Source organism: Sebastes fasciatus, chromosome 16 (assembly GCF_043250625.1).
Source record: "Sebastes fasciatus isolate fSebFas1 chromosome 16, fSebFas1.pri, whole genome shotgun sequence".
NCBI classification, from domain to species: Eukaryota; Metazoa; Chordata; class Actinopteri; order Perciformes; family Sebastidae; genus Sebastes; species Sebastes fasciatus.
This window is the reverse complement of record NC_133810.1, coordinates 18,681,040-18,693,225: the sequence shown is the minus strand read 5'-3', so window position 1 is coordinate 18,693,225 and position 12,186 is coordinate 18,681,040. Positions and strand designations below refer to the sequence as shown.

The following is a 12,186-nucleotide window of genomic DNA, read 5'->3' as shown; positions in this document are numbered from 1 at the left end:
CTGTGTTATTGTTGACTACTGTGTGTGCCCCGCCGTGGGTTTTCCTTAAATCTCTTTGTGCTGCACCAGAGCGTCTCGGTTCCCCTCTCTTTCTCTTTCATCGACCACGCGGGACTTAAAACTCCCGTTCGTGTGCGGTCGTTGATTTCCGTGGCGCCTTCGTCACCAGAGCAACCCCCACTCCTACACACTTTCTTTCTTTCTCTTTCATCGACCACGTGGGACTTAACACTCCCGTTCGTGCGCGGTCGTTGATTTCCGTGGCGCCTTCGTCACCAGAGCAACCCCCACTCCTACACACTTTCTTTCTTTCTCTTTCATCGACCACGTGGGACTTAACACTCCCGTTCGTGCGTGGTCGTTGATTTCCGTAACTCCTCCCTCGTGACGTAACCACTTGCGTGGTGACGCCGCCTCGGGGTTTCCCTAACTCCTCCCTCACGTGACGTAACCACTTGCGTGGCGACGCCACCTTGAGCTTCCCCTCTTGCTCCTCCTCTCTCTCACACACCCCTCTCTCTCGCACACACACACCCCTCTCACAACATACCAACCCACACCTTCGCTCACCTCTCACTCTCTCTCTCTCTCACTTTGTGTTTTGTTTAATTCTAGTTTAGGGCTTAGAGCTGCATTGTAGAACATCCATTTGTTTATGAAGTGTTGTTAATTAGTAATTACTGCTGTGATAAATATTGATTTAGGTTAATGTTGTTAGAGTGTTTATTGTTGATTAAGATCACTGTATTAAAATAAATGGTCTTATTTTAAATAGCAGTTGTCTGTGTTTATTGTGCATTCATATTGTAATAACGGCTGGTTATGAGAGTTAGTGCTCGGATTCACCCTTCACCGTTCATCTCCTAAGTGTAAAGTAGTGCTTAAATACTGGCATTTGGAGTGAACAATCCCCTTATGAGACTGGATTAACGTTTTGGTTATTGGTCCCTGATTCCAGGGTGGTGCCCCGTTCATTATTAATGTTGATTAATAATAATAATTCTATGAATATTATTTATTAAATTAGCTAATAACCAAACCCGTTCCATTTGTAAATCCCTTACAAATGGGATCCCATAATCCCTTACAAATTTACATTTGTAAATCCCTTACAAATATTGTTGACCGTATGGTCAACAATATTTTGAATTCAGTCAGCAGCATAAATGATGTTCATATTCTGCAGGTAGAGAAAATATGTACAGTAGCATGGCAGAGCCTGCAGTCTTATCCCTGTATGTTATTTCCAACTTCCAACCCCAAAACAATTATCATGTGTAGTTTAGTTTTATAGTAGTTTTTAATGTATTGTATGAAGAGGCTTGAATGCAATGGAAGACATCAGCTGATATTTCCTAAGAAATAGGCTACATGAGATGTAATTCTTCACACATGCTGTCTGTTATCATGGTGTTACTATAGAGTACAAAGTGAAACTAGACCAAGTCGGTGAGGCTGGAGCGAGGAGAAACCGAAGCATCTGACATGGTGAGGAACTCAACCCAGTTCTGACAGAAGCCACGTGAATACTCTCCTGTGTCGACGACGAGTCCCCACAGGCGCCTCTGGCCCGTTTTGTTCCTCAGAGCCAGCTGAGCCTCTCGCTCTGTCACATTGAAGCTGATGTTCAGAACTTGTACCACCAGCAGGTAAAGCAGTCCACTTGTGACAATGCTGCTGTACCAAGCACAGGTGAAGCACAGTGCCATGCTGTGAAGATAAAGAAAGAGTGAATGTGACATAACAGAAATATAATGTTTGAAATGTATTTAAAAGTACAGCATTTTGAACTATTTTTTAAACTGGTTCAGCTGATCACTTTATCTGAGCGTTTGTTTTACTAATTTTAGCCAAATTCTTTATTCATAAGGCAAAATTCTTAAAGACCCCACCCATCTTCATGTGCTATTATAATGAAACACAACTCTATATTAAGTCCCTGAAATTAATTAAATCAATATATGCCAAAGATCTCTTAATATTACTTTATTATCTGACCCTATAACTATCGCTTAATCACTTTTTTTTTTTTACATTGTTTTATTCATGTCATGCTTTTATTTATTTATTTTATTGTCTGTGTAAATGTTTTTCTGTCTGTTGTGATATCTGCTCAGTTTTGAGGATGATAACTTTGTTATTGTAATGATTTTGCCTTACTGTTTGTAAAATCATTAATCTTGTGAGTGTTTGTAATATATCTGCCATGTAATTATAACCCTGTTGTTTAATTTTTGTGAACATGTTTTAATTGTTGATCCGATAATCAGTGTCACCAATCTTCATTTATAGTAAATACGACACAATCCAAGGCAAAAAAGAGGGGATTTCAATGCTTAAAATGTATATATACACATGCACACCTTGCCAAAAGTGTTTCTTCTGTTCATGCGAGTTTCTTAAGACAAAATGAACAAGAATAAATATATAAATTAAATTATTACTGCAATTTAACTATGACACAAGCAGAAAATGTGTGTTTTCTTGTCAAATATTGCTATAAACAGTTGTCAGTCTATAATTTACAAATAAAATAATCTTTAAATAGTTTCACTCAAGCACTGAAAAAAAGACATGATTAGTAAAGAGATATTTTTGCATAATTCATGTCTTTGCTAATGCTATTGATGTATTCGCTAATATTTATTAGAAAATATCTATTGATCATACTTATTTAATATCGACAAGGAAAGATTAGGGTTTTTGTTTTAATATTACTTTCAAGAACTTTTACAGTGTTTACTTCTGTGTGTGTTGAAATAAGAACCAAAGAATGCAGAGTTACTTTAATTGCAAATCAGACAAATCTTCTGATTGGTTAGCTGGCTGTGTGATGGTGATGACGATGCGTCAGGTGACCTTGAGAATTTATTTAGCGGCAAGGGTTTAAACGGTTGTTTTACAATATTATAGAAGTTATGCTAGCTAGCTAGCTGCTAACTAAACATGGATAATAAACGGTTGGACAGCAAAGCGAAAGCCTAAAAAATTAGAAAGATAAAGAAGACATATGCTTCAGGAAAACATAGCAACTATTTCGACTTATTTTTAAAAGTTGGCTTGCTAGCAAAGAGCCTGAGGAGAACGGTGCTAATAATAGCATTGATAGCTATGAGGAGGACAACCCAGCAGCCACTACTAGCTAGTTCAGCTGGTCCACCTCGACTTGAACCATACCAGCATCCAAGAGGACCTGAGCATCAGGATGACAGCCACCACCGAAACTGATGGCGAGACCATGTGGCGGCTACCTGGTAAGTTACCAAGTAGTGATGGGAATTACGCCTCTTTTTAGTGAGCCAGGTCATTTGGCTCAGCTCACTAAGAAGAGCCGGCTCTTTCGGCTCCCAAACGGTTCTTCGTTTTACCACTTCTGCTTTTTATAATTCAGCTAAATTTAGCGCTGTTTTGACTTTTGATTAGTATGTTTGCGCATTATATCACTTAAATTATTCAATGTAATTATACTAAACCCTATAATTTCCTGAATACCATAATTTTACATGCTGCTTCGTTTCCGACTGTCACTCATCTTGTCTGCTATTTGCGCACCGCACTCCTCTCTCTCTTTGTCTCTTCCTCTTCTTCGTGCTCTGTACCTGTAGACCGTCAACCCTCACCTGATTGGTTGCATGGACGTCATTAACACAACATTCAGTCACAGTCAGTGCATGGAGTGCCCGTGGCGCGGAGAAGATAGTCCTATCATTCTGCCTTGAATTAATAAAAAAAAACTAAAAAAAAAAAAACTTAAAAGAGCCGGCTCTTTGAGCCGCCTCGTTCGGGACCAACCCATCACTATTACCAAGGCCCTTTTCACAGCAGCTATTTTGACACATGTCATGGCAGGGTAAACACAGGTGTAATTAATAACATTAATGATGGCCCTGTTTTCTTTAGATGGGCCAGGGTCCTGGTATTGTGCATGTTGTGCAGGTATGACTGTGACACACTAAATAGAAAGGGACCATAATTAATTTGATCAATTACACCTGTGTTACCCTGCAATTCTATTTCAAAATGAAAAGGGCCTCAACCCTACCTTTAGCTAACTATTTCAACCATGTAACCACTACAGTACGTTTAACAACGATTTCAACTGTTTATTCATACTTTATGTTTATATCCTGTTTAAGCCTTAAAAGCTGAGTAAATCCATAGAAGAATAGAAGAAGAATACTAGTTGTTAATTTAAAAATGGAAAGCCATGTGTTCATATTTTAAACACCACTCAGATAGAGGTTCATCTCTAATATAAGGCTGTATACTCTGAGCAGGGCTGTATCAAATGTTATCTTTTTTTTTTTTACATTCGAATCTTTGACATTGCTGCAGTGGAAAATTTTTTTTTGAAAGGCTAACCCCTCCAAATATGGATTGAAGCAGAATATTTCGTTCGATAAAACAACTATCTTTTTTCAATCAGTTTTGACTTTTGGACTGAGATAATTACAGAAAGGAGGACTGAGCGTTGCGTTTCTTGCTGTGTGTGTGTGTGTGTGTGTGTTTGAGAGAGAGACAGAGAGAGGGGAAGAAAAGGTGTAAGGTGGATTATTGCATGCAATGTTTCTGTAAGTTATTATTATTAATAATATTTTGAATGTCAACATTATGAATGAAGCTCAAAGCTTTGTTTAGTTGTAATCCTGGTTGGGCAGTATGTGAGCAGTATGTGCTTGCATATGCCATTGAGCTCCACACTGTAGGCTAATGATATTGTTGCAGCCGGTCCAGGAAAGTATTGTTGCGATCATGTGGTGTAAATCCTGTATAATAGAAGATATCTACAGGTCTTGATGTTGTCCTCAAGGTTGTGATTATAGCTGTATAGCTTGTCAGTGTCAATCCTGTATAAGCTATAGGGCTGGGCGATATGAAGAAAATCAAATATCACAATATTTTTGACCAAATACTTCGATGTCAATACTTTGGCGATATTGTAGTGGTGACAATTCGTGCTTTCACAAAATATTTACAATGAGCTTTTTGATAAATAATCATCAGTAATGTGGATATAATGACTAAGTGGGTAAAGGCAAATAATAGAACAGCTAGAACAGTCTGGTAAATTCAGAAAATTACATTACCATACTCTAATGCAGCCTTTAAAACCAGGAAAATTAACGCTTATGCCATATTACGATATCACAATATCCAAAATCTAAGACTATATTTAGTCTCATATCACAATATCGATATAATATCGATATATTGGCCAGCCCTAATAAGGTACAGGTGTTTCAAACAGTTAGTAATAAAAGTAATGTTACTGAAGATGTTGTGCCCAGGGGATTATGCATTCTCAGTCTGTGCTTGCAGTCACTTGCATTCGTGATGGAGACAGATCATAAAAGAGTGCTGCCGTACCTGGACTGACTGTAGACACCGGGGCAGTAGAGGAGAGCCGTCATCAGGTACTGTCGAGGACAGAGGCTGCAAAGCACCAAACTGATCCCATACAGAGAGGTCAACACGAACACAGAGAGGGTCAGCAAGAAACTGCGATGGTTTGCCTGTCCGACACAGCTGTTTATCCTACAACACCTCAACACATATAGACATAACACAGACACACAGCACAGCGTACCAGTTTAGAGATTAAAGCAGCAACACACTAAAATGATGAAATAGCAAGATTTTAAAGGTTACATTTGAATGACTTTTGTATAATTCCCAGTCATATTAAAGCAGTTGTTAAAGTCTCATTCAGTGATGGCCTCGTCCTTCTGGTTGCCCCGAAACGGTGCGTCTTTGGGTGCTTGGACCTCGGTGAACCTGCTTTAAGGTTTTGTTTAAGTTTATATTTCAAGATAGTTTAGCTGAGAACTGTTTTCACCTTTTTTCACCTTTGGAAGATATTAGTTCCCAACCGTTCACAGTAAGGTCTGAGGATTATCCTGAATAACCGGGACATTGTTTCTGGAAATACACACTGTTTTTGAAATGTCAGTTTTCAATGCTTTTGGGCACCACAAAATGTGTTTTTATGATCCATTGAAATTACTTTTAATAGCTGATTCATGTCCATTTAATTGACATGTTGTTGACCAGTAGGAATGTGTCTAATCGTAGAGGTCACGCCCAGACAAATTCAGTTTGTCAAGGGACATCAACAGGTTTAATCAAAGTGTGCCCCTTACAAAGTGCAAAACAATTTGCTGATGATTGTGTAATCTAATGGCATAGTGTTTTATGCTGAGTTTTTGCTAAATTTGATCGTTGGTGTGTAATTACAGAGCCATTATCTAATCCATCTTCCATATTCATTTTCATGATCTGTTGTGAATTCACAATGCAGAGAAGTATAACTGACTTAGATGTGATTCACAGGCTACACAGCAAACATAGATGCATATGTTATATCCAACCCACCAGACACAGTGGTGGTCCAGACGCTGGACACATGATCCACAGGTTCGGCAGTGTCCGGCCCGTGGAGGTCGTGTTATTTTGCACACAGGACAGCTGTTCCATTTTGCGGTCAGGGCCTCTTTTGTTGTCCCTGAGGAGGCTGCTGATTGGATAGATCCATTAAGGTGTGTGGAGTCTTTGTTGGCGTCCTGACTGTGGCTGCGTGTCTCATGTAGGGAAGCGTTCACCAATCCTGGGCCTCTCTTGGTGTGAATAAGAGAGACAAGAGTGAGAATCACCCCAGTCGTCACAGTACACACCTGCAGCTGGCTGACGTCTTCACGAGGTAAAATCTCTGTGATGAAGAGGTAATACAAGTAGAATAGAGAGAAGAGCGCCAGGGTGAGGAAGAAGAGGGTGCGTCTCTTCTTTCTGTGCGTGGCATAGTAGTACCACAGCACCAGGCCGGGCAGAGCTGTCAGGATGATGATACCCAGCAGGTAGTGCAGCGCTGCAACCCTTAGCAGGAGAGGTAGCAGCACCAGGGCCGGGATCATTGAGATCTCCAGTTTGTCAATCATGGCCCCGAGTACAGGAGACTGACATCCACCTTTAGGGGGTCTGTCTTTCAGCCACCTACAGAGAACAGGGATCATAGAGTCATAATTACAAACAAATGTAATTATGAATATGGCTATACAGTATGTCTGTGTGTTACATATGCATTACTTAGTTAAAAGTAGGCCTAAATTGTTTGTGGTAACTTGATAAAGCATTTATTAAGAAATATGCGACATGTAAGCACAACAAACCCTGAAATAATAAGGGCTTGAAATCTAGATTTTAATTTGGGGCCCCTCTACAACAGTCATTCCCGAAGAATGGGTCGGGACCCACTGGGGGGTCGCAGGAGATTTTATTAGGGTCGCCAAATAAATTTGCAGAATTTCTTCCATAGACTTTTTTTTTTAACATTTGCAGTATATCTTTAAGCCACATGAGAGTCTAAATGTTCGTATCGTTCTGATAATTCTTATAACATTGAATCTAATATGAAAGGCTAGCGTTCATCCTGTTTGTTTTACTGATGAGAGGTAAAAAAAGAGAGCCTGTTAACTCCGCCTAATTGCCTAATTTGTCTCATTTATTAAGTATTTAACATTTTTATATGTTTCAATAACACATGCATAAAACAAAGTTGTGATTTATCAAATGTTTTTATCTTCGAAATGGCTGGTTTACCTATTCAAGATAAGATAGGGTGATGTGGAAATGTCAGTAAAAATAGTCAGGAACGTTACGTTACGTTATGTAGAAATTCACTCTTCTCATGATTTATAGATGAGGCCTATTGTGAATTGGGTCGCGAAGGTTTGTCATTTTTAAAAAAGTGTGTCCACAGAAAAAAGTTTTGGAAACACTGCAATACAAGACAGGGCCTCAGAATTGGTGTCACATTAAAAGAATAGTTTGACACTGTCTGACTTTCGCTTTCTTTACTAAAGTTAAATGTGAAGATTGATGCCACTCTGATGTCTGCCAGTTTAATACGAACCTACAGCCGGGAGATGGTTAGCTTAGCTTAGCACAAAGACTGGAAACAGGGGGAAACAGCTAGCCTGGCTCTGTCTGAACCCTCATGTGTTTAATCTAGTGTAAAAAAATGAATGGTAAAAACTACAATTTGCTGTTTTACAGGGGGTTATGTGACAGACTATTTCTTGGCTGGGAGATGTTGCAAGGCAACCTGCGATCCCAGGAATTTGTTGCTCCCAGCTAAGAAGCGGTCATGTCTAGTTGGTAATCCTCAATTTGCAGAACTCTCGCGAGATGATTGAGGTTAGGCATTGACCTTGAATGGTTAAGGTCAGGATACAGTGGTCGGGCAGCGAATCTTGCAAGAGTTTTTGCACGTTTTTGCAAATTTAGGATAACCATCTAGACACGACCTCAAGAAGCCAGTTGGGCTGGGCGATATGGCCAAAATCTTCTATCCCGATATAGCTCACTTCATACCTCGATAACGGTAAATATCATGATAAAGCATGTCTTCTGGTATTTCAATAAATAAATAGTCTTTATGAAATAACCACATGGTAAAGCCTATTTATGTATACTCCTGTGTGAATTAAATAGTTGAAAAGTACAAATGAAGTTTTCTCATTTTATTAAGAACTTAAGTGCAAAATGAACATTACAGTTTCAAGTGAAATTATAGAGAGAAAAAAATATATTGGCCTAGCCTATATCCCGATAGAAACCATATAGAAAAATATATACAACATACCTTCATTTTTATATCGTTTTGACGATATCGACCAGCTCAAGAAGCCAGGCTAGCTGTTTCCCCCTGTCACCAGTCATTATGCTAAGCTAGCTAACCAGCTGCTGGTTGTAGCTTCATATTTCACTGACAGATATGAGAGTGGTATCAATCTTTCTTGGTCATACACAACAAAAAGATTGTTACTTAGAGCAGCCTTTAAAAGAGACACTAAACTTTTTTTAAACATGTGAATAACAGTTAAGTCTTCTAGCTTCTTTTACTTTCCAATACAGTATATTCTGCTCAGTACTATTAACCCTTTTCCTTAAACCCTTCATACCTGGTAAAAGCTTCATCCAGATCTTCACAGTCACAGCAACATCCGTACTGGTCGACATCACACTCACAGCAACACATAGGATCATCTGGCTCTGGAGGCTTTAACTTCTCCCATTTCATAATGGCTTGCTAAAGATGAATCTGAAGTTTACAAGCTGTCATTTCAAACACAAAAAGACCGTCACTTTAAAACTCAATGAGCAAAGAACTACACAGTTACAGCACACAGGGGAAATGTTAAAAATATGTAACTTGCTTCTGCATTTGAAAAGGTATTACCTACCACAACTAATAACAATACTCAGAACAAAAAGATTTCTGCAGTTAGTATTGGAGTCACTGTATGCAGCCCACACACACACACACGCACACACACATAAAGATCTCACCCTAACTCAATACAGTATTATCCAGGTTACTGCAAATTATACTGGACTCAACTTGTACCTTAACTACCGTGACTTACTACAAGATTTTCTGTTTGTTATGAAAAATTTATAATTTCCCAAATCAGAGGATTCTCAGTCCCCAAGAGCTTCTAATGTAATTTGTTGAAACAAGGCCACTGTGTCCACAGGGACAAACTATCTGGGCCAGCAAACCCAAGACCTCAACACTCAGAGATGTACTTGAGTTATTGTCAGTGTGAGTCATTACTTTATCTTGTCATACAGAGCATGATCCAGAGCTATACAGGAATTAACAGAATAAATATTATATTATATTATATTTCAGTCAACTTTTGATTGTCTTATCACAGTGTATGTATTACTTTATATCAGACAATAATAATGATGACTTATTTAACTCTTTATCCAAATGTTCTAGTTGTGTAACTAAGAAAATCCACCTTCACAAACCCAAGATAAAATCTTTTCCCTCTTAACTTACCTTTTGTCTCTGCAACCAAAATACAAAACCATCAACACGTGTGGGCTGAAATGTCACATTTACTCTCTCCAGGTAAAAGTAATGCGATCTTCAGCAAACGATGAAGAGGAAAATGATTAAGAAGATGACCCCTTGTCACCGAGCTCCTTCTGTAAGTGAAAAACAGCAGCCTACTTTCTCATCAGTCATTTGTTTTGAAAAAAGGAAATTGGCATGTTTCTGCTCTGGCGATGCAGCGGCGACACCGAATCAGTGCAGTGGGATGGTTTTCATTTCTTGGATTCCTCCGGTGGAAGTGTCCCAACAGAAGGCAACTTGGACTCCTCCTGACAACTGGTTTGATATTTTGTTGCATCTGCCGGCTCACTTTTCCCCAAGACTATCTTCCTCGCATGTCATGAAGTAGTTCACAAGACGTTTTCTTGCATAGCCTACTTCTTTACAGCTTCTATCAGTTACCATTTGAAGTTTGGCACGCTTGGTAAATATAGGTGCTACCTCAACTAGTTGAGGAAGGCAGAGAGCCAGCAGTCTTTCATTCTCTCTCCACAGCTGACAGGCTATGTTGAGGTGTTCAAAAGCTCTGACAATCCACCGTGAGCTGGACGACGGCTTGTATGAGAAACATGACAGGCACTCATAGATGAGAGACTGAGCGATGATCCAGAGGGCAGCCCCACCCTCTGGCATCACATTTCCTCCCACAAGCAATCTGACCTTGCTGCTCTTTTCTGGGTGCGTGTGTGTGTGTGTGTGTGTGTGTGTGTGTGTGTGTGTGTGTGTGTGTGTGTGTGTGTGCGTGTGTGTGTGAGTGATCAGAGGGAAAACCAGGGGACTCCTGTGTTTCTGTACATTATTACACTCTTTGTGTCACATTTGTGACAGTGGATACTAACAGTGACAATGTCATAACTTGATCAGCTGCAGAGGGTCAGATACAAATCAGCTCCTGTGCACGTGTTTGGGATTTAGATTCAGATTCTTGCTCATGAACACTTTAGCAGGGAGTTTGTTTGCCAACACTTGAGCTTGAATCCACTCTTTACCCTGCTGCCATGATGTTTAGATCTGTTATTTCTGGCAATGTGTGAAACCCAAAGTGTTTCAATACTTTACTATATGTGTAGTGTTTACCACTTTGGATTTAAAATGTGAGGGTGCCGGTTGTATCCCCACGGACCCTTCATCTTTTTCTGCTTTCTCGCTAAGTCTCGCTTTGGCTACTATAAAAGTGCCAACTTCCTTGTACCTCCGCATAGACTTAAATTAAGCAATTATATCGATTCTGGCATTAAAAAAAAAGATTTTAAAATCGTAAAAAAAAATCGGGATACATAGGGGAATAAAAAATTTTTTCTCACCCCTATTGGTTTCAACAGTTAGCTGTTGCAGCTCGGTCGCACAAAAAGGTGTAAGAATGACACGATAATGTGCAAGGCAAATAAGTGCAATAAGAACGCTGTTCTTGCTTTTGCCGTGTCATTTGTACGTATGTAGTCTGTACTGACTGCAATGTAAATGCATCCGCGTAAATATGCTAGGCTCAGAGCTAGTGAATAAAAAGTGGTGGGTGGGAGGGGAGGTAGATGGGTCCAACAAACACAGGACTTTCAACTATGAGACCGGTGTTTTGTTTTGTAAGTTACGTTAGTGACGTTTGTGACTTGTTTTTCGTACTGATGTTATGTTGTTACGTATTGTACTTAGTTTACGTACTTATTTTAAGGCCAACCGTGACGTTATTCCTAAACCTTTGAGTTTGAGACCGATGTTTTGTTTTGTAAGTTACGTTTGTGACGTGTTTGCTGTACTTATGTTACATTGTTTCTGTATGTATTTTACTTAGTTTATTTACTTATTTTAAGGCCAACCATGAGGTTTTTCCTAAACCTAACTAAGTGGTTTTGTTGCCTAAACCTAAGTGAGTGGTTTTGTTGTCCCCTGCTGGTACTGCACCTTAATACACGTGTGCAGGGTCTGAAATGAACCTTTTTCCTCACCTGCCACTGTGGCAGGTCACTGAACATTTCTACCGGCCACAAAAAAATTTTTTGTCTGCCACTTCTGAAATCTAGGTAGAACGCTTTAAAATTGTAAACACTGAGTCAGTGGTACCAGACCGTAGAAATTTGGAATATATCATGTAACCTTAATCCATAACTATATTTAATTTAGGCTTTAGAATTGCTTTTTAAAAATAATATTTCTTAATATAAGGAAAACCTGGCTGCCATGGTGGCAGATGACCTGAATTTTTTACCTGCCACGGCCAACATTTACCCTGTATTTGGCAGGTGGCAGGTGTTAATTTCATTCCCTGCACGTGTGTAATTTTCACA

At 39.4% G+C, this 12,186-nt stretch overlaps 1 protein-coding gene across 3 annotated transcripts; it reads right to left on the bottom strand.

Annotated features, from left to right (window-relative positions):
* Positions 1-1,134: 1,134 nt before the first annotated feature.
* Positions 1,135-10,478, bottom strand: zdhhc23a (zDHHC palmitoyltransferase 23a). 3 transcript variants are annotated; one of them, XM_074610504.1, is made up of 5 exons: positions 9,848-10,478; positions 8,958-9,111; positions 6,373-6,987; positions 5,368-5,535; positions 1,135-1,710 (listed from the first exon to the last, which is right to left on the bottom strand). In XM_074610504.1, the coding sequence occupies exons 2-5, from the start codon at positions 9,074-9,076 to the stop codon at positions 1,437-1,439; spliced, it is 1,176 nt and encodes a 391-aa protein (XP_074466605.1). In that variant the 5' UTR covers positions 9,077-9,111; positions 9,848-10,478; the 3' UTR covers positions 1,135-1,436. The 3 variants fall into 3 exon arrangements, with proteins under 3 accessions (XP_074466605.1, XP_074466606.1, XP_074466607.1); XM_074610505.1 differs by having other exon boundaries at positions 5,368-5,448; XM_074610506.1 differs by lacking the exons at positions 8,958-9,111; positions 9,848-10,478 and adding an exon at positions 8,639-8,777.
* Positions 10,479-12,186: the final 1,708 nt, after the last annotated feature.

What these genes read in the sequence shown, in the direction of transcription:
- zdhhc23a (XM_074610504.1), bottom strand. Translation starts at nt 9,076, where the DNA reads ATGAAATGGGAGAAGTTAAAGCCTCCAGAGCCAGATGATCCTATGTGT. An exon ending in CTGGATGAAGCTTTTACCAG is followed by an intron (nt 6,988 to 8,957) that starts GTATGAAGGGTT and finishes TGTTCTCTGTAG; the next exon opens with GTGGCTGAAAGACAGACCCC. An exon ending in CTGGACCACCACTGTGTCTG is followed by an intron (nt 5,536 to 6,372) that starts GTGGGTTGGATA and finishes GAGGTGTTGTAG; the next exon opens with GATAAACAGCTGTGTCGGAC.